The sequence below is a fragment of the Chiroxiphia lanceolata genome, chromosome 9, assembly GCF_009829145.1.
Source record: "Chiroxiphia lanceolata isolate bChiLan1 chromosome 9, bChiLan1.pri, whole genome shotgun sequence".
NCBI lineage: Eukaryota > Metazoa > Chordata > Aves > Passeriformes > Pipridae > Chiroxiphia > Chiroxiphia lanceolata.
The window spans coordinates 14,964,472-14,985,397 of record NC_045645.1 but is presented as its reverse complement, the minus strand read 5'-3'; the positions used below and the strand labels follow the sequence as shown (position 1 = coordinate 14,985,397).

General features: G+C 37.4%; 1 protein-coding gene across 4 annotated transcripts in view; it reads left to right on the top strand.

The window, feature by feature from the left end:
- COL24A1 (collagen type XXIV alpha 1 chain) overlaps positions 1 to 20,926 on the top strand; it is a 127,160-nt gene that overhangs the window by 68,548 nt on the left and 37,686 nt on the right. For 3 of the 4 annotated variants that reach the window (XM_032696962.1, XM_032696961.1, XM_032696960.1), the window contains exons 24-32: positions 407 to 451; positions 9,657 to 9,710; positions 11,463 to 11,516; positions 13,019 to 13,072; positions 13,803 to 13,856; positions 18,593 to 18,646; positions 18,949 to 18,993; positions 19,110 to 19,154; positions 20,398 to 20,451. In XM_032696962.1, coding sequence (XP_032552853.1) covers positions 407 to 451; positions 9,657 to 9,710; positions 11,463 to 11,516; positions 13,019 to 13,072; positions 13,803 to 13,856; positions 18,593 to 18,646; positions 18,949 to 18,993; positions 19,110 to 19,154; positions 20,398 to 20,451 — 459 coding nt within the window. The remainder of the gene's footprint in view (positions 1 to 406; positions 452 to 9,656; positions 9,711 to 11,462; positions 11,517 to 13,018; positions 13,073 to 13,802; positions 13,857 to 18,592; positions 18,647 to 18,948; positions 18,994 to 19,109; positions 19,155 to 20,397; positions 20,452 to 20,926) is intronic. The other variant, XM_032696964.1, reaches the window with a different exon arrangement.

Genomic DNA, 20,926 nt, shown 5'->3' with positions numbered 1-20,926 from the left:
TTCATAACAAAATTACAGTTATCAATAATGTGCACTGGCAACATTTATCTTTGAAGCAGTTGTGAAATAGTGAAGGTAATTTGCTGAAAGGAAGATATAAATAAAAAAGTAAGAAGTTCATTTATAGTATTTGCTGACTTAATGTATTTAGTGAGCACTTAATACATAGTTTGCATTTTTGTGGGCAAGTCCTGAATACATTAGGGCATCATTTTACAAAATCAAAATTAACCACTGGCAAAATTAATTTTTTATTGGTTGCTTAATTTTAGCTTTTAAAGTTTTAATTGGCAGATGTAACTTAGAAAATAAAGAGGTTCCTAGGAAAATAGAGCACTTTGATATACACGTATGGAAGAAATTACTTTTCTAATGTACTGCTTCATCTGTTTTCTACATTTAACAGGGAGAACAAGGAGATCAAGGAAACCTTGGAAAAAATGGTGTAGCAGTAAGCTTGAATTCTCTTTCTAGTTTGATTTTTAATTCTGTGTTTATTTGAGAGTGAATGAATAATTTGTTGTAGGAAGTTTCTGATGAAGTTTGCCTGTCTTTGAAGCTGTAGTATGGTAGTTATACCTTTGTCATTTTTCAGAATCATACTATTTAAAGAAATTTCCCATTTTAAGCATTTCTTGAATTAATTCTGCTTTTTTCCGAATATGTTGTGCGAACATTGCAGGTGGTTGTAGGGATTTTCCAAGGCACGTTTGCCTAAGTGAACAAGTGATCCTTTTCCAGTTAAATCTTTTGTGAGACTACATTTAACCAGAGATGTATTTTGCAGACTTGTTCTATCTACCCTTCATAAAATCTTAGAGCTCAAGATGACCTTGAGGTGACATCCTCTATTGCCTAGGCAAGATCAGTTATCTTGATATCATTGCTGAAAAATATTTGGCTAGCCAGTTATTAAAAAGCTCCAAGAATGAAGGCTCTGTGACCTGCAGGCAGACCAGGGCTTTTCTATCTTTATTTTTAATAAGTTCTTCAGTTGTGTAACCTGATTCCCTTCTGCTGGAAACAGCATTTTACAGATGATGGTTGTTATTGTGTGCTGCCTCCTTTCTTTCTTTCTTTTCAGGCTTAACAGTCCCCATTCAATTAGCCTTTCATGTTTCCTAGATAATGTAAGTCACATTCTAACTCCCCTATAGTCTGCTTCCAATTCATCTAAACATCTGTGGCTCCAGCTTACTGCTCAAACTGTTCAGAGTACTGAGAGAAAGGAAAAATTGCTTCTTAGATACATACTTCTTGCATATATGTGCTCATTTTTACAGTAGTATGTTGTTATTCAGTTTGTGATCCACAGATCTTTTTTTTAAAGGCTTTATCTTTCTCAGTTCTTCCACTGTAGATGCTTTTTTAGTTGATAATTGTCACTTAAAATTCTCTCTACTTAATTTCATCCCTTGCCCTTTTGAATTTTTAACTTTTGTCTGGGATTTATGAGCAGATGTGAGCTTGTTGGCCCATACTTGAGTTACCCAAATGGTGTGTAGAATACGAGTAAATTGATTCTATCTCTTGAGTTAATGTCTGCTGAGAAGAGATACCACCCACTGGTTTGAGCTTAGTGCTGTACTACTCACAAATTCTGTTCAATTTAGTTGGTAGTCAGAGTGAACTCACCGTTATCTGCAAAAATACCAAGCAGGTGTACCCCAGACAGCTCATCAAATGTTTGATTACTGCTGACATTTTACAAACTGCCTGTAAGACAAGTCCAGATCCTCTGTACTTCTGAATATTGTGCCCTGGAGAAAGGGGCTGAGAAGTTGGACTCAGTCAATTAAAAGTATCTGCTTAGACAGGTACCAGTAGTGCCATGACATGCCTTAAGGTCCCCTTAGAAATCATCCAGTATTTCTCTAAATGTAGTGAATATACTCAGCAGCCACTTGATCTACAGCTTTGTTCAGTAGTTTATGGATAGCAAAACCTTCGTTTTGTTAGGCTGTAATCAGAGCTGTAAAGCATAGATTCATTTCCTCGTGTTAGCATTTGGAAAATCTCAGGGGTGTTTATATTGCCAGATGGTTGGGGAAAACGCAGGTGAGTACTGGGGAATGAGCATGTGATCGAGAGGAGTGGGACATCATGACGCTGCCTTGCTTTTATAGAGAGATGCAGAAATGACTCTGTACTGGGACACAGTAATAGAATCTCCTGTCCATACAACCTGTCACTGACAACATGTCACTTGCTTTCCCCACCACCGCCCAGTACTGCAGAAGATGAAGCTTTTATTCCATGGGAATTCCATTTTTTTAGCCTGTAACATGTTAGGGAAAATTAATAGCACTTACTATGTTGTACAGCGTCACATGACCAAAATCCTTAATAAAAGACAGCCCTAAGCTCAATCTTAAGTCACTACATTAATGATAGTATATAAAACAGCTAGTTACTTAACCTCAAGTTTCTGGATTTGACACGGAGGTTTTTTTGCTCATCAGTGAACTTGAATTCAGTGCACAAATTTTCCACAACTCAGATATTTTGTATGAACATTGTCTTTCACCACTAAAAGAGCTCCATTCTATGTAATACTTAGTGACTCAAACACATAATCAATGATTATATGTTGCAGTGATGACAAATAAAATAATCATACCAACTACCACAATGTAGTCAGGGTCAAGATGCAAGAATGAAATAACAAAATATTTGCTGTGCTGAACAATGGGATGTTGCAGCCCTGTTACAGTGTTATAAAGAAACGTAAGTATGGCCCATCTTTAATTACCATTTCCCACACTTAGTTTTTGGAGAATTTGCATGTGGTACAGGATGACATGTAATACCTGAAAACTGAGGTAGTTTCTAAGTTATTGATAAATATTCTTCATTTTTACCTGTGAATTTTGGAATGCCTTCTGCTTTATGTACATGTATTTTAATCAAATGATCTTCATAGGCCCTTGATCCTGACATGTTACCTTTGTATCATCTGGCAGCAGAGGACTAGTGCCCACTACATGGTCTTTAGGAGGATAATATATATTATCTTTTCATTAAGGCCAATGGTGAAACACCACGAACAGGAGACAGTCTTTCAAACACACTCAACAGTACTCCTCAGACCTTTCAAAACCCCTTTCCTTCACTTTATTCACCACTGACATCTGTAACAATTAAGTTTTTCCTAAAAAAAAATTGAAAAGTACTAGCAGGAAGAGGATGGTTTTTCTCATGCAGAAAACGCTTTTCCAGATGTGAGTCCTGATGCAAAATATTCACTTCTGTGTGCTTTGGACGCAGGTTTTACTTCCAGCTTCTCATCAGCTTCTGTTTGTGACAAGTAATTTCTCTTTCCCTTGGCATGCAGATAGAGTGCAAACTTACTAACTCACAGATAAATCCGCTCCCTGTTATTCGGTATTGGCTCTGGTGACATGAGTGATGACTCCAGGACATCTCTGTAATCATACATGCCACACACAAAACAAATAAACAAACAAACAAAAAGTTTGAAAAACAGAAGACAAAGTACAAGAACAAAGTATAAGTGCCACCAGCTGCTGGGACAGATTTTAAGATGGAGTCCAAAAGAAGGTATGGAGTAAGGCACTTGTCCTTTCTGATGCCTTGTGAATTTTGTGTTACCAGATGCCTGGCGACAATAAATACAAGGAGAAATTGTACAAATAGGACTAAACAATGTGCAGTTACTGTACAATGTCTTTAATTGTAAAAGGAAAGGGAAAAAGAACTTACTAAAAAGTTCATAATAAGTCCAATGTCTAATAAAATTCGGGGGGGGGTTTTCCTTTCTGCGCCACCACCTCACCAACCCCTCTTTTTGTCTTGTCTATGGTTTGCTGTTTATTCGTTATCTTTATTGACAGAGTTTTTCAAATTAGAGAATATAATGCATACTTTTAAGCCTATGGTTAAAATATACAATATTCTTTCTGTATCATCTAGTAGGCAATCCATCATAGCATTCCAGTTTTCCATAAGATAACTTACCGGAATAAGCTGTCCAAAGAAGAAATTTTGCAGTAATAAATCCTGTAAATGCTGAATTTATAGCAAATTATGCCATGAAGCACATGTGCATGTCTGCTGTTGATACTAAAGCGTTACCTTCTTTCAATTTTCTTACTTTTCCTGGCTTTCGTTCATCTCCTGGCTTTCACTAGTACATCTGCCACTGCTGTTTGAGGTGCCAAAGTAGTTATTTCTTTTCTATAGCAGCTTTCCCAGGTCAAGTCCTGCTTAATATCTGCTTAGAAAAATACAGATGGCAACCCTGCACAAACAGGCAAGTTTCAATAGCAGGAGATTGGACTATAACACTTGGTTATTCAGTCTACTAAGTTGGAATATGTCCTGAAATACAGCTTTGTCAGTAGGCTAGAAGCCACACCATCCAACATTTCTTAGGTCACATGAAGCTGATGATTCTTCAGAGCACACTTCTACCAAAGTGTTTCTGGATGCTTCTCCGCTGTGGAAACAGAGCAGACTAAATTTATAAAATGTTCATGGTGCTCATAAGCTTAAATGACACACATTTAATACTAGATCAGGAATGTGTCTCAAGTCAGACCTCAGACACTATTTCTTAACTGAGTCCTTTAACAAAAACTATTTCTCTGGCTACAGCAAATGTTGTGTTTCTTTAAAGGGGAAGGGGTGCAGGTTCAGGTGGGGCTGCTTGGCTCAGCAGAGCCCAGAGCTGAAGTAGAATCCAGAAGCTGCCCTTTGCTGCAAGATATTCATTTAACTGCAGGACCATCAGGTTCAATTGAAGAGGGATTGGTTAAGATAGTGAGAAGTAAGGGATCAGCAGGCAGAGCAGATGCACACTGCTGATGAGACAAAATCTTTTGGAAGTCCTGCCAAAAGAAACAACCCCAACAGCTACTGAGAAAACTCTCCTTATGTTTTGGGGGATGAAAATCTCGTTTTCCTGACATGTGCAATTGGATTTTGTACGCTTAGATGCAATGCTGTCCAGTGATGGATCGCAAATACCTGAAAAAACTTCAAGCATCTCATATAAATGATCTGTCTCTTAAAATGTCAGGGATGATTTAAGAAAATGATTCATTGCTCAGCTTTTATGACACAAAATTTAACTCATGTGAACTTGAAACAGTTGTTTACCAGAATTGTTTTAGTGTTTGATAATGCTAGTGTTTACCCAAACTGTGCCACTCTCATTAACTAAGTGCAAATTAATTCCTATTCCACCTCACCACCTCCATTAAAGAACTTCAACCTGTGGCCCATACACTTCTGAATTAGAAATCACTGACATTTATGCACAAGACAGAGTACGTGGATAGAACTGTCAGCTGCAGCATGTGCAACTGGTGTCAAAAGGACAAACTGAGATAAGCAGAGTTCATTAACAAAAATCCTGGAAAAATAATCCTCAAAAATTACATGTCAGCAAGTTTGCCTGGTTGCAGCAGGTTGAAACAACAGGAGGAAACCAAGCTGAAATGAAAAGTGCTTTCCCCTGGAAAAAAAAGAAAAAAATTACAGTCTGGCAAAGAAAACATAGTGATTTTCAGGCTGTCAGTGGCAGCTCCAGAGCAGGCTGCAAATGATCAGTCTGTGACAGTCCATGAACAGCATGAAAATGCTGCAGTCAGACCATGTGCCTGGGAGATGAGTAGTTTTTGAGAAGAATTACCATGAAGCAGATACTGTGTCTCCTGGAGAGATAAAAATTAGCCGGGTTAGGCACCAGGGATGCATAATTCAGGGACAATGGAAACTGCAGTTCCTTTTGCTTGAAGAAAAGATTAAGTGAGCTTTAACTGATGTTTTCAGGATGCTCAACAGAAGGGGTTCTTTGAATTATCATGAAAACTCTGGGCTTTGGGGATATAGGCCAAAAGATAAGTCAGTTGAGGAAAGCCATTTTTTTTCTAAGACTGCTGAATGCATGGGGCATTGCCAAGGGCTTCTGAAGAAGGAACTAGTTTAGCTGCTTTCAGAAACCAGTGGGATAGAGATTAGTGTAAGTTCTATGAAGGACTTAACAGTGAATGGTAATAATGATACTCTGTCTATGTTGTGTTTCTTGTTTTTACCCCAGGTGACCTGATATAGTATAATTCTTGCCAGTTTTTCTCTTGAGAAGAGTGGAGAAAGAGGTTACAATATATGGAGGTTGGCTTTATCAAGCTGTTGGTTATTGAAGGATTTTTTGCTAGGAGTGCTCTTCATCATCTAATATCAGCTAGAGGAATAGTACCTGTACATGACATCTGTAGAAACTGATTGTTAGAGCATCCACTCTTCCTCCTCCTGTCTATCAGCCTTGTTATCTTTTTAAGATAGGTAGTTGGCCTGAATCTTCAAGGATCTTCAAGTAGATTTTGATCTGTTAAAATCAAACCTAAATGTTGCCTCATTTTGATTTTTTTGAGTACTGTGTCAAAATGTATGAATTCCTTCTTGAAGTATAAAGCCAATGGACTCCTAAAGAAATGCTTAAATGTGAATCTTAATGCGCAGACAGAGATTATAATATTGTTAAATGTTGGATTTGAAGTGAAGTGATTCAGCACAGATTCAGGGCAAATTTATTGGCATTTAATTCAAAATTGCAAAACAAGTTAATAGAAAAATATTAGTGTGGCAAGATAATTTTTTAAATTTACTTATTAAATAAATGTTGAATATGCTTGAAATATGTTTGAAAATGCTGAACTGTAAGTGAAATAACATTGGATTGGATAGTTTTCAGTTATGATGGAAGAACATGTTAACATACAACCTGGTAGGTAACTGCTTCCACAGGAATGTTTGGAACCGGCTGAATATTCATTTCTCACTACCAGCTTTTTCAGTGGCTTACTCCATACTTTGGTTTGCATGAAGCGTACAATATGTTTTCAATTATTCAACTACGGTCCAGTTTCTAACACAGAGCATATGCCCTGGCAAGATGGTTTTGTCTTTCTCAGGCATGTGTTAATTGTGAGATCTAGTCTCTGACTCATTTTCCATAAAATGCTCCTGTCAGGAAGGTTTCTAAAATGCTGTTATTATGCTGTTATTGTCACTAGATACTTTTACACAAATCCTTGTAAATTTGATGACTGTTTTTTTAATAAGGTGCTTCAGGGGTTTTTACCTTGCTTTTCTGTTTTCTAATACATTCAATTTTATGTTAAATCCACCACTGCTCCCCAAGGGATTGAAGGGGTGCTGGAAGATACTGATTCAACAAATCTGCTTTGAACTGTATTAATTCTCTTACATAAGAAGGAGAGAGAGTTGAAATCTCAGTGTAGTCTTAGTGGCTGGTCTTTATAATAAACCAATCCAAATCTGGGATTTAAAGAGCCACATGACCTTATGGAAAGTCTGTAGGGAAAACATCACTTTATGGCTAATATGTTGATGAAACAAGATGTTTTGCTCTCTTTTTGCGCTATCACTGAATGCTAGTGTTTTAAGGACCAAAATTGTATTCCTAACTAAGCTTTTTTCATTTCTTGCCTCTGTAAATACCTGCCCTATTTTTTCTCAGTCTCAGACACTTTTCCCTCTGTTTTGAATGGAACGGTGGAAGAGCATTCAGTTAACCTGTCATGAACTTTTTTCCACTTCATACCTCTTGAAGTCTTGAAGCATTTCACTGACTTTGCTTCTAATCGACTAATTTTTTCTTTCCATACATATCCAATTCCAGTTATGCCAAGTTTTTTTTACATCATTTGTATTGATGAAAATCTGCCTTCTTTGTGTTTGCTTTTTTTTCTGTAAATTTTCTTTACTAAACTACTTTTTTTTGAGGAATAGCCAGTGCATAGGAAACTTTGTATTTAATAGCCAACCTTTGTACTGGCTCTGGAAGGTGTCATAGGCTAGCCTTAATGTGCTAGATGATACAACAGCACTTGTTCAATTCACAGTCACTGCTTCCTAGTGATTCCTTTTTTTTTTAGCCCAGAGCAACCAAGTCAGGAAGACAACACTATTAAATTGAAAAGAGACTTGATCAGAAGCTGTATAGTAAATGGTTCACTGCTGGTGCAAACCACAACTCCCCATCTTTCTGATCAGCATCTTCAGTCCTGTGAACAGTGTGGCATTGGCTGGGAGATAGGAATGTCTCTGTGGAAAGAGAATAGGTCTGAGTTTCATCTTGGCTCTGATTATGTCTTCTGTCCTTTCTGGAATAAGAGAATCAAAGTGATTGGTCTTTAGCGTTTTGAAACTGTACCTCCATACCTCTTATCTTGATAAGCAAGATTACAGGGTAATTCTTTGTCTCACAGATTTCTGCCTGGCACTGAGGCCCACTGTTGGCTGTAACTGGTAGCAGTGGTAGCTCTCATTCTCAGAGTTTATCATGAGAGTCCCTCGTTCCTGCCAGTGACGTCTGGGCCATTGCCTTGGTGCCAATATCACCAGAACCAATCTTTTACTGCTGCCAAGCCAAGAGACATCACAGTTCTGACATATAATACACAGGTTCCCACACATAATACATCAGTCCAGAAGCCACAGAGGTGCCTGTTTATCAATTTAGTCCCTTCCAAAAAGTACTTTGTGCCAGTATTGTCAACCTCAAAGGTAGTTGTATCGATGGCTCATTGTATTTATATTTAAACTATGGGATTTCCAGAGTAGCTAGCAGTCCAGGAAAACAAGTAATCATAAAACCTTAGTTGCTTTGTACCTGTTCTGTTAAAGTACTTGTGACTGAACTGTATTCAAATTATACAGATAAAAGCTACATTTTTTTTTTAAATAATACTTTTTTTATAAAAAAACTCCACACTTAAGTGTCAGTGTGGTGTTACTTAAGCTAGTTTCTTCCTACACATAGAGGTAGCAATGCTAACTGTGTGAATTGGTATTTTATTTTTGCTTTTTAAAGTGTTTTAGACATAGTGCAGTTGTGAATTATGTCAGTACTAGGAGCTTCCACATTTCTGCCATGTTTCAAGAGCAGTCATGCAATGTACTCCGAGAACTTAGTGCTTTTAGTTCAGTCTCAATGTATCATACTTTTTTCACTTGGGACTTTGCACTGTAATTTCTTTTTCTTTTAGATTTCATAATAAATTAAGTATTGCAAGCACTGGGAATAAACTTTTTAAGAGTGCTTCCTCTCATATTTCCCATATGGTGGTACTTGTTCTATCCAGTGGAAATTTGTGGGAAAGCCTCAGGAGAGAGTTATTTCATTTTGAATGACTGAAAGGCTCTGACCATCTGACTTCAAAGGCGTTTGGGGCTACAACCCTTGAAGGGAAAATTCTGACAATACTTGAGCTAATATAATTTTTGTTTTGACTGGACTTTACTTTGCTCTGCTGTATTTATTCCCCTTAAAATTTGTGATCAGATTGAAGCACTAGCAGAGCGATTACCACCTTTAGTTGTATGTTTGTAAAGCTTCTAGCAGTGCAAGACTGAGCTCAGGGGCAGATCTTAGGTGGGAAGTGTAGTATTGTGATTAAGTTGATGTAATTTCTTTTCTAGCAGTAGCTATGTTAGTGTGTCTGGGTGTAGGGATCCTTCTGCTTGGATTGTAAGCCAGGACAACTTGTGCAACCCTCACTTTCCCATAGGTGCAGATAGAATGAACTCTCTATTGCTGGAGAGCTGTCAACCATGAACCACTGTAGTACATTGTGCTAATAACAATATGCTTTCTTTTTGTGCAGGGATCAGCTGGCTTACCTGGAGAAGCTGGGCCATCTGGAAGCCTTGGTGAAAAGGTAGAATAATGTGTCTGACTTCTCAGCAGCAAAAATCAGCTTTGAAAACCATTTTAGTGATAAAATACAGATGAGAGGTCATTTAGTGACCACTGTTAGTGCTAATATTCCTGTAGCTATTTCAGTGCACAGGGGTGTAATAAATGGTAATCCAAATGCCGTTATTTGAGGCATGTATCTCATAACTGTGATTTTACTTCACAGTTAATGTAGACCTGATAGATTTGGTATTTGATATATTATGTTAGCTACTTTACTATTCACTGCTATTGATTCAGAGAAACTGGCATAAATCGTACTTGTTTTATACAGTAGTCACTGGTTTTGCACTGCTACATAATGAAGACAAAAGTGGAAAGGTAAAACTTAACTATGTATTAAATGAGTAAAAAAGATAAGATTGTTAGTTTTATCTGCTGTGCAATAACAGTTGTGTTTATGAAAGCAAAGTTTGGCAGACTTAATGTGACTAGAACAGTATAAATAGCTTAAGTATATTTAACATGTTTTTATTTAGGTGGAGTATTTTTAAACTGAAAAACAGGAAACTATTACTGGACTGCATGTCAGCTTCAATTATGATAAAAACATAGTTGTTTGTCAGAATGATCCAGCGCCATTTGTATTTCTTTCCTACAGGGCTGAATTATTTCAACTAGACTGGTGTCTGCTATTTAGATATTTTATTGAGAAAGTCTTAATATAATATTAGAATTTTCATGAAAATCTGATTATAATTTATATAATCTGTGAAAGGAAATAAATCAGTGGAAAGCACTGCTTGTTAAAACTAAAATTTAGACAAGTCTCATATGATTTTAATCATAATATCATCCTTCCATGTCAAAGGATTCTTGTTCTTTAAAATTACACTTGACTCAACAAACATTACCTTGTGATACTACTGCTAGTTTAGCTAGGAGGAAAAAGGCAGCAAAAGACTAATTAATTTGTCATCAGCAAATGGAAGGAAGGTTTTTCATGGTGCAAGAATTGTTGCCACTGCTATGCTATTTCTGTAGAATTTATTGTCTTTCTCTTTCATGGATTAAATAGTACAAGGTAAACATGTGATGTGGATTTAAAAGACATATTTCCAGCATAATTACAGCATGCAACATAAAATATAGTGTTACTGCTATGTCATGTGTACTATATGCAACAAAAGTGTACTCTTTTGAGAATAATCTACAGCTAAGTCTGATATTTAGGCTGGATGTCACATGATTAAAAGATGAAAAAGTATGTAAGACAAGAAAGAGATCCTTCCTGTCTCTCCTATCGAATTACTTTTGCAGCTGCTGAGGGACTGGCTTTGCTTTTAGCTCTGTGCTTTCCTAACACATACTGAAAAAAGGAGGGAGACAGGAACAAGATTTTCTTTTTTCTATGCTGTCCTGAATTTTATAGATTAAGGGACATAACTAATATGATGCAGAGAGAAAAAATGAATCTGCTAGCAGCTGTTCTCAGAAACTGATGTAGTACCAAATCTCTTCAGTCTTCTAGGGAAAGAGAAGACAGAGAAACTCAGTTTTGTAATCTTTTCAAAATATGGATGGGTTTCTAGGAGGAAGGAGTGCAGAAATTTAAAAAAAAAGTTAAAAAAGGTCTCTGCACTGTTTATGAAGGGCAGTCCCTGAACCAACAGTGTTATGCACTGCCAGGTATACTCAGTGGATATGGAACAAGTCAAGGAAAGAGCATTCATTGTTATTTTTTTCTTCTTTTTTGTACCTTATTTTATTAAAGGGAGAGCGAGGCAGTCCAGGACCAGTAGGTCCTCCTGGAGAAAAAGGTGTCATGGTAAGTTACAAGTAATGTAGAATCCATAATTATGTTACTTATACTTTACTCTTCAAAACAGTAATAAATTCTCACCATTCTGACAGTGCAAGCCTTATGGGAAAGAGTAGTATTTATGATGCACAGTTTTTACAAAATTCCATTTAACAGCTTTATTCCCTCTATGGCAGTGATATTGCAAAGTGATCTGCTCAGTGAAACTGCACTTTATTATGTAAGCAACCTTACATAATAAATTAAAAGGAGGGAAAGTAAAATAACAATCTCCTGTGTAAACTGGGGTAACCCGGGTTGTTCTTGTAGATAGACTAGTAACTAGCATCACCTCTAATTCTACTGCCCAGTACCCTTATCAGCTCTGGGTGCCACTCTTGTGGCAACAACAGCACTTGTCCTAAATCAGTGTGCAGCACTTCATGCAGCATTGCCCAGCCCAGAGGCCACTGACATGTTAGTGTGTTGGGGTACAGAAGTGAAAGAGTGTACACACGTGCCCATTGTCACATCCTTGTTGAAGTTCTCAACAAAAAGTTCTTAGGGCTTGGGTTTGTGTTTGCTTGCAAGCACCGTGAGGGCTCCAGAATGTATAGAGAACACTTAAAGATTTCACTGCAAGGAGGTGCCAGGGAGTTTATATGCAATGTACTGCATCCTGTGCCAACTGACACTGATGAGGGATGAAAACTCAGTGGCCTGACATAGAAACTGCAGATGTGGGCATGAGCATGGTGCAGTGGGTGATATTCTTGTCATGAAAATTGATATTATTACTGAATAATTGCAATAGTTACTCTTTGGGCATCCATTGGCAAGGAGGAGATCAAGTACCATCAGGCTGTGGACCAACTTAATGATCCATGCAGAACCAATGATTTTTTAAGCATTCTACGCTTCATTAAATCTCTCTAATTTAGATTTACCTTCAACCAGCTGCTTTCAATCCAAAAAAATTTTATTAGGGAGATTAATAAATGAGGATTTATTAATATAGTATCCAGTCTAATAAGCTGCTTTTTTTCAACCATTACAAATGCTTATTGACATATGTAAATCCACTTAAGTCGCAGCAGTGAGAACCTTTCGCAGTAGTAAGTCGTTGTAGTCCTCAGACAAGAGTTGTTCTTGGCATTTGGTCTTGACCAGTTCCACCCACGACAGGATGTGTCCACTTTCTGTTCCCACTGTCACGACCTTCATGAGAGGATTTTGAAATTCATTTAGAACTCAGCATCTTTTGTTTCAGTACATCCCTACCAGCTAGTGCTTGCGTGTGGGAAAACTTCTTAGGTTGCTTTAATGATTATTGGGATATATCCAAATAAGTATCTAGTTTTTAAACAAAATTTGGGAATAAAATTTGCAAGATTAAATATGTTATTAACTCAGCTCCAGTTTTTCAGGTAAATAACTGGATTTATTTATTTATTATTTATTTATTGTTGTTATAATAACAATTTTGATAAAAGTCTTCTGTCTTTTTTCTATGTCTATTTTAATTCTAGGGCTATCCAGGACCCCCAGGAGGCCCTGGACCTGTGGGGCCAGAGGGATTACCTGTAGGTATAGAGTGGTGCTTTGGTTTGACATAAAATGTACCTTTTTCAGATTGTCCTTTGCTCTGCTGAAGTTAAGAATGGTTTCTAATTTGTACTGCTGTCTATAAAACCATCATGAACATTTACCCATCCAGACACAAAGTCTGTTCACCCGCTCTTTGTCAGGATGATTCATGAGAGTCGGGAAAAGTGATTATGTCATTTACTCATCCATTTAAAAATCACTCAGTTGAGACAAGTAGGGGAATAGAATTTTTAAGGATGGTTAATAATTGCATAACATTATTTTAATTCATTGATGCCTAGTAATTTAAAGACATTCATTATGTGTTTGGTTTCCTTGTTAATCAAAATAATTATATTCAAATTTTCTGTGTATAATAGTTATAGTTTGTCTACCATGAGTCTTCAGATAAAAACTGAACCTTTTAATTTTCATGGTTTTCAACATAACGTTGCTGAAATACAAGTATCCCTCAGAAATCTTAGGATATAAACAAAAGTAATTTATCTGACAGTGACATCATGATTTTTAGTCAGAACAAAGTTACATAGAGTCTCTTATTTAGATTTTTCTAGATAAGTTGTACTGACACAATTAATTGAACTGTGAGTGAAAGTGATTGATTTGTATTCATTGCATTGATTGTTGCTCAAGGTGCATGAACCTTGTAATTTTCAGAAATCTGTGTTTAGAAGACAATGAGTAATAAGTTTCTTTGATATGTAGGGATCTTCAGGGGCACGAGGACCATCAGGGCCGCAGGGACCTAAGGGAAGAAGGGTAAGCAATATTGCTCTTCCGTGTTACTTAGAGCAGAGAGTAGTGTGTTGCAGATATTAAGCTGATATATAACCCATGTACAGTTGCTTCCTTTGAAGGTCATGGTTTATGCCTTTTGCCTCTATCCAGCGTGACTGAGAATGTTTTATGAAAGAGAGTCTCAGAACAGACCCAGATCTTCAGGCTCTGAGAACAGGCTCCCACTGAAGCCACTGAGAATTTTGCCTGCTCTGAAGGTCAAAATATCAGACCCAAAGTGGAATTTCACATAAGGAAAATATCTGAGGTGCCTTGAAACCTGGGGCTTTTCATCACTGGATTCAGAAAGAGAAATGTCAGAACTCTGAGCTCTGTGTGGCAGGACTTGGAAAAATGCATACCACAGTCACATACAGAAGTTAAATGGAAGCATATGGAAATTCCCCTTCATTGTGTACAGAAATTAGAACGTATCCCGTCTTCACAGCTGCAATCTGTGGGAAGTCTAAGAAGCACTGACCCTCTACTTCTGCACTGTCACAGAGTAGAATTCCTTCACTTCATAAATTCTGGCCCTTTCAGCAATGTGTTTGCATCCAAGATTACCCAGCAGCCTTACTTCTGTCTGAGAGTATCCAGCTGTTCACTCTCTAGTACACTTAGGAGTTCTGGCCAGCTGACGGCAGGCTGTCTAGGAGTCTATGGAGTATCTCTCTCTCAAGGGATTTGAGGGAATATGCCACTGAGCATAGTACTAGCACAGAGCTTCCTTAGCTCATACTTGAGATTTAATGCACTTAGCTGGAATTGTATCGAAGATTGGGTCCTTTTGTGATGCACACTTTATTTTTTAGTGTTAATCTCATGAAAACACAGAGGGAGAACACCATTTTATAGATATTTCAGTGGCAGAATGACACTCTGGGGGTGGGAATATCTGTATGTAAGAGAAGGAATTTCTCTGCGTGACCAGAAGGAAGAAATACATTAGTCAGGAAGACTGGCAGTGTAAGCAGCCATGAAACCATTGTTACAAGAACAACAAAAAGCATGCTTGATAATATGTGAGCTAAACCACAATGTTAGAGATTAGTTCTGCTTTTAGTTCATACTATAATCTCAGACTAATACAACTGTAAGTTTGAGAGGAAGAGATCCTGTATCATTAGGTTCATTTCATGAGTGAGACCTAAGTAAAATTCCCCAAATATGCTAAAATTCTTAGCAGTTACTATTCTTCAAGTTGATGTTTGGCGTTTCAAAGATCAAAAGCAGTAATTTTTCTGCTCTTACTTTCCTGGAATTTAGCTCATGAAATTTAGTTTTGAAAACACAGATAAATGACTTAGTGAATGGCCATAAATCTGGGGTCAGGCAGCAGCAACTTATGTCTCTAGCAGCTGGTAGGGTTGTCTATGCTGGCATGAAGAACCTTGATTACCTAAGGACATCAGTGCTTAATTTTAATGAGAGATATCTTTTCTACTTCTCACAGCAGGGAATACGGAACGTAGAAAACTGTGTGCATTTCAGGGTTATGTGAAACAAGTGTCCAGTGTGCTTCGTGGTATATCAATAGCCAAATGTGTTTATCTAAATTTTTCAAAGGAAGTGAGACTAAATTGATGCCATTTTCTAATATTTTCTATGTCAACCACCAAAAAAGAGAGGTGTCTACATAGTGTATGTTATTTTCACTCTTCTAGTATCTAGGAGACAAGATGAGAAAGAATAAAAAGAATTAATTGGTTTTCCATGTAAAATATTCCATTTTAAAAACAAAGCTGAACCCATACCAAAGAAAAAATAGCAATTGTTTGGCAGCCTTACTCCCCAGCCCTGTTGCAACCTAATTTAATAACAGCAGGCAAATCAAGTGTATCTCTCATTCTGTACTACCTATAGTAAGAAATTATATAATCCAATTAATCTGTACCGATAAGGAGTCACATCATACTATTTATAGGAATGTAACAGTGTGCTTTTTTTGGGATTTTAAATTGCCTTTCCCTTGGATTCCTGCCCTTTGTTCTGTGGCTGGCTAAAGGCAGGCATGGCCCAGAGAATCATGCTGGTTTCTTCTACTTTATTTTCAATTCAAAGTTATATAGTAGAAGGTTGGTGTTTTAAATGGTAGACCTTTTCGCTTAATTATTAGTGATCAGATCAGTTGCCATGGGCTGTCAGTGTGCATGCCTTTGAAATGGAGATCTATGTGACTAGCAGAAAAGTTTTGCTGTGTTATGTTTGTAACATGGACTGAGAATCTGTACAGTCTCCTGACAGGCCCATTTCTCAAGCTCCAAGCTATGACCCTCTTTGTGATTAAAAGAAAGTCACAAGTGTTCAAAGAATTCATCTGGTAATTATTAATGATAGAAGATAAAACCTAGACAGAAAGTTCTTTATTACACAAATCTGTAAAATGAAAACATGTCTGTTTTCCTCCTTTAATATTTAATCTTGAGATTCCATTCTCTGATCAGTCCTATGGAGGATGCCCAAAGAGAAATGACAGGTCACATATCTAAAAAGGTCTGAGAAACACTAAAACTATCCTGCAGCTGCTCGACACTTCTAATTTCCCCCTTCCTGTGTTGCCCTAGGTGATTCCTCCACAGCTCTTGCATGATCTTCTCTCCCCTTCTACACTCCCCCAGCTTAATGACCTGTCCTCACTCCACCTCAGTTTTCTCTTGTCCCTTCTCTTCCTGTTTTTGAGACATTTCAGGTCAGGGGACAATAGAACTGTTTAATCTTCTTAGATTTTCATCACAACCCATTTTGTGTGTGTTATAGGTAGCAGTTACAGAAAAAGTGCAGAGCAGTAACCTGACACTAATTTGATCAAGATGTTCAACTTTCTTTTAAAATATGCTGTATAGTAATTCAATAATTGGGTTACACAATAATCATAACATGAGCCCAATCTGAATGTTTTTATAAAGGTCTCCATCACTTTTTAAAACACCATTAGTGTTTTGGGTTTGATCTCTAAGCACACTGAAGTCACTAGGTTTTTTCCACAGACTTCAGTATTCTTTGGCTTGGAACCTTTCTCTTTGAGTGCAGTGGAGCGGCTCAGTGTCATCTTCTGTAGCCTCTTTCCTCTAGCCCAAAAAAATGCCTGTAAACATTCAGTCCTGGCTTATACCAAAACAAGAAAAGACACACTAACCCAAGAGTTGACTCACAAAAGCTGTGTCCCAAACTACAGAGGTATCAAAAGTATTCAGGCACCTTTTCCTGCCTCCTCTTTTTCCTTTTCTTATGGTTTGTGTTCCCTCTTGCTGGCCAGAAGTAGCAGTGGTGAAATACTGACAGATGAGTTCTCATGGAGTATTTCTGCTCTTCCAGGGATTGTAATTATATATCAGCTCACAGGGAAGGCCTATTCTTGAGAGGTTTCTGTTTCAGAAGAAAAGCCTAAATGATTTTGGGTACACACTGTTCCTGAGTTACCAGTCAGCCATTTTCACTTTTTCTCCAGAGAGAATTGGATGGGTTCTCACCATATGTTCTGACAGAGCTTTTGGTATGGATCAGTAAATTCAAGTCAGACAGAACAAAATTCTGGTATGTTTTTTCTCAAAATATTCAGGAGAGATATGGAAGTCACAGATATTTTTGCAGGGAAACTAATCTAAATTAAATCAGACGTGCTTCCAACGGTCATTGTGCAAGTCCCTATCGCAGCTCTCTGAAAATCAGTCATGATTGCATGCCCTTCACTATAAACCATGACCCAAGATGTAAGGTTCTCTGCAACTCAGAAAAGCACCACAAAAACATAGTTCATTTTCCTCTAGGCACTGCCATGGTAGCATACTAGTTCTCTCTGATGCCAGCCCAACCCATATGTCACCAGGAAAGCTGTTATGTCTCATCCTCCCACTGCATATTGCTGTAAAGAGCTTGGCTCTGTCTTGATACTTATCTAGCTCTTCCTTTGAAGTGGTCATTGGTTTTAAGTTGTTATTAACTGGTTTTAATTTAATGTTACGTGGATAAACAGTCATGGGTTTTTTTAGAATTATGGAAAAAACCTCCTAAGTCAGCGTGGATAAAATATTCTTTTCCATTTTGCATTTAAGGATTTTTCATCTGCTTGTAAGAAAGGGATATAGATTTGCAATCTTAAATAATATTTTCGGAATGTTTTGGCAATAATATTTGGTATATTGTGCTACAATAATATAACAGGTTATCTTTGTTCATCTATTGGTTATTAAAAAAATCAATTTACCAAAGATATTTTATTCTAACAATAGAGCAGTTCACAATTATAAATTGCTTTTAATCTTGCCTCAAACTGGTTTACTAATGGAAGAACTTTATCTGCTTGTTTTAAAGTCTTACTAGCAAGATGAATTTTTACATGTACAATTTATAATATGCTAAAAAGCAAGCACTCCATATAAACAGTGCTCATCTAAATTCTTCTAAATATGTGTCTCTTGCATGCTTACAAAGTGGATGAAAAAAGGAGCAGAAGCCAGCTGCAAGCTGGCTCCAACAGAGATTCTGAACATTTTGTCTACACACTTTTCAAAAAATCTTTCTTCTTAAATTCATAATTCAGCAAATGAGAAACTTATTTTATTCTTTGAAGCTTTATTTAACACTTAACATACAAACAAAATTGGTTTTCATGCTACAAAAATGTTCCCCCTCTCCTAAAGTTTAAGTAGCATCTCCTTGGTGATAACCAAAAATAATGCATAATTAGTATTCCAAATCACTTGTTCAATACTCAGGGGCCAAGAGGTCCAGATGGTCCTCCGGGAGAACTGGGAACAGAAGGCATTAAGGTGAGTGCTTGCATTTCTCAGTACTGTACAAAACACCGAGGTAGAAACAGATAAAAGAAAACAAACAAACAAAAAAACAACCCAACATGGCAAAAGCCATAGAGTTCCATTTAATTCAGAGATATGCAAATCCAGAGATTTGCAAATTTCTGCCTTTCCAGGTACTTCCTTATTATGGTGTGAGCCCATCTAAGCCTGAATCTGCACTTTCTGCGGTTACTCAGCATTTAAACTGACAGCAACTGTATGCAGTTAATCTACCAAATGCACATAGAATTCACACATTGTTGGTTATTTATCAGGGAGAGAGAGGTGATCCAGGAAAGAAAGGAGTTCCTGGGCTCATTGTAAGTATCAGAGTCAATCTTTGTAGTAAACTTTAACACAGTAACTACTAATTTCTAAGCTGTGTTTGGAAATTAGCTGAAGCCAGTATTATCTTTTGGTATTTCTCTTTGACCAGGGTAAAGCTGGAAATCCAGGAGAAAGGGGAGATCAGGGTGCACTTGTAAGTATAAATTAACTAGTACTTCTGCCAAAAACACCTACAAAATCTCATACTTTGTTTGACACTCAGTTATGAGGAAATGTATCTACTTCAGAGCAGCTGGAAAACTCTGACAGTACAGTTTGCATTTATTCATAGAAAGAATCAGGCCCAGAAGTGAGAGCAAGTTTGACATGGTCTAGTCTGCTACAAGACTAGTGTTTTCATGGATGATGATCCACGGAATACAATATGATAGCAAATTGCAGCAGAAGCAATGGCCAATGTGGTTAATAGTGGGGTCTTAGAAGTTTGTTTGGGTTTTTTTTTAGTTTTATTGTAGTTTTAAGGATGACGGTCATTGTGACATAGGAAATTAATTATTTGACAGATTTTAGGTTAGATATGTGCTGTCAATGTTAAATGTACCAACATGTAAAATGTATATCACACATATAGGAGAAAATTCCTCCTTTTAGGGCTTCTTTCAATGGAAATCTAGTGTGTTCTGTTTGAGGCTTTCTTTTACAAAGCAGGTTACCAGTCAGTCCAAATTGCACTGGATTTTCAGCAAAGAAAGAAGCAGGAAAACAGAAACAAAGCAGTAATAGTGGTGATTTTGTGCTGCAGTTGAGACTCAAAATGTTGGTTGTCACTATACTTCTCTTGCCTTTTCTGCACAGATTTGGGAACTTGTTTGATACAATGGGTTTTCATTTCCTCTTCATTCATTAGAACTTCTAAATGTATATATATATACAGAAATGAACGAAGCAAAACCTCATTAGATTGAAATTATGTTAAATAGTACATTTATTGCAAAGTGCAAGATACTGCACTTTAGCTACTCCTTTAGCTACTCTTTCTAGAAGAGAGTCAGAAGTGCTATGAGAAAAGTTGAGCAGAGAGAAAAGTGGGCTGTGAACCTTACTGATTGTCTCAAATACAGCTTGTAGGACAGTTTGTGCACACAAGCAGCACATGGTTCTAAGGGGAATGACAAGGACCTGGTAAATGTTGAGTCAGCTGAGCTCCATGCGTATGTAAAAGAAACTGAGGCAGGATTTATCCAGGGCTGCCTCACCTGCCACAGGATCTAGTGATGTCTCAATGCATGTCAACCAGAAAAAAAGGCTGCACATATTTCTTGGATGTTCCTGTGTAAGTTATTGTGTAAGCAGAAATAAAAGGAAGTGGCTGTTCACATAATGTGAAACAGCTTGTTTCCAATGATTTTTTTTTTAATATTATTTTAATCTTCCAGGGTTTGCTTGGGCCTCCCGGAACCACAGGAGACAGGGGACCAATGGGAGAGCCAGTAAGTTGATCCTTATGCCTGCTTAAAAGTTTTTTCCATGTGCTACATGAACTCCCTGGCAATTCAAGATCTCTTTTACCAAGATTCAGTATTGCCAGCTGTGGTTAGGAAGGAATTGTGGGGCAATTGTTCCGAAACTGCAGAGCTAGAGTCTGCCTCCCTTGCTTAGCACAGCTTGCTGGTTAGGAGACCTGTTAGTCATATTGGGAAGCACTGAAGTAAGGGATGCACGATATAAGAGGGCATGACAGAGTCTGGACCACAATCTTATGTGGCTTTACACCACAGTGTGGTAGACATCTTTATTATGTATTGTGTAAATGTGTGTACCAATACAGATATTAGTGATATTTTTTTAGGCAAATATTAGAATTGTTATTCAGGAACTCAGGAACCTTGACTATTTGGCAGGTTAAATTTTCTAGAAAAAAGAGACTGCTATAATAAACCTCAGACATTCCTCTGCTGGATGGAT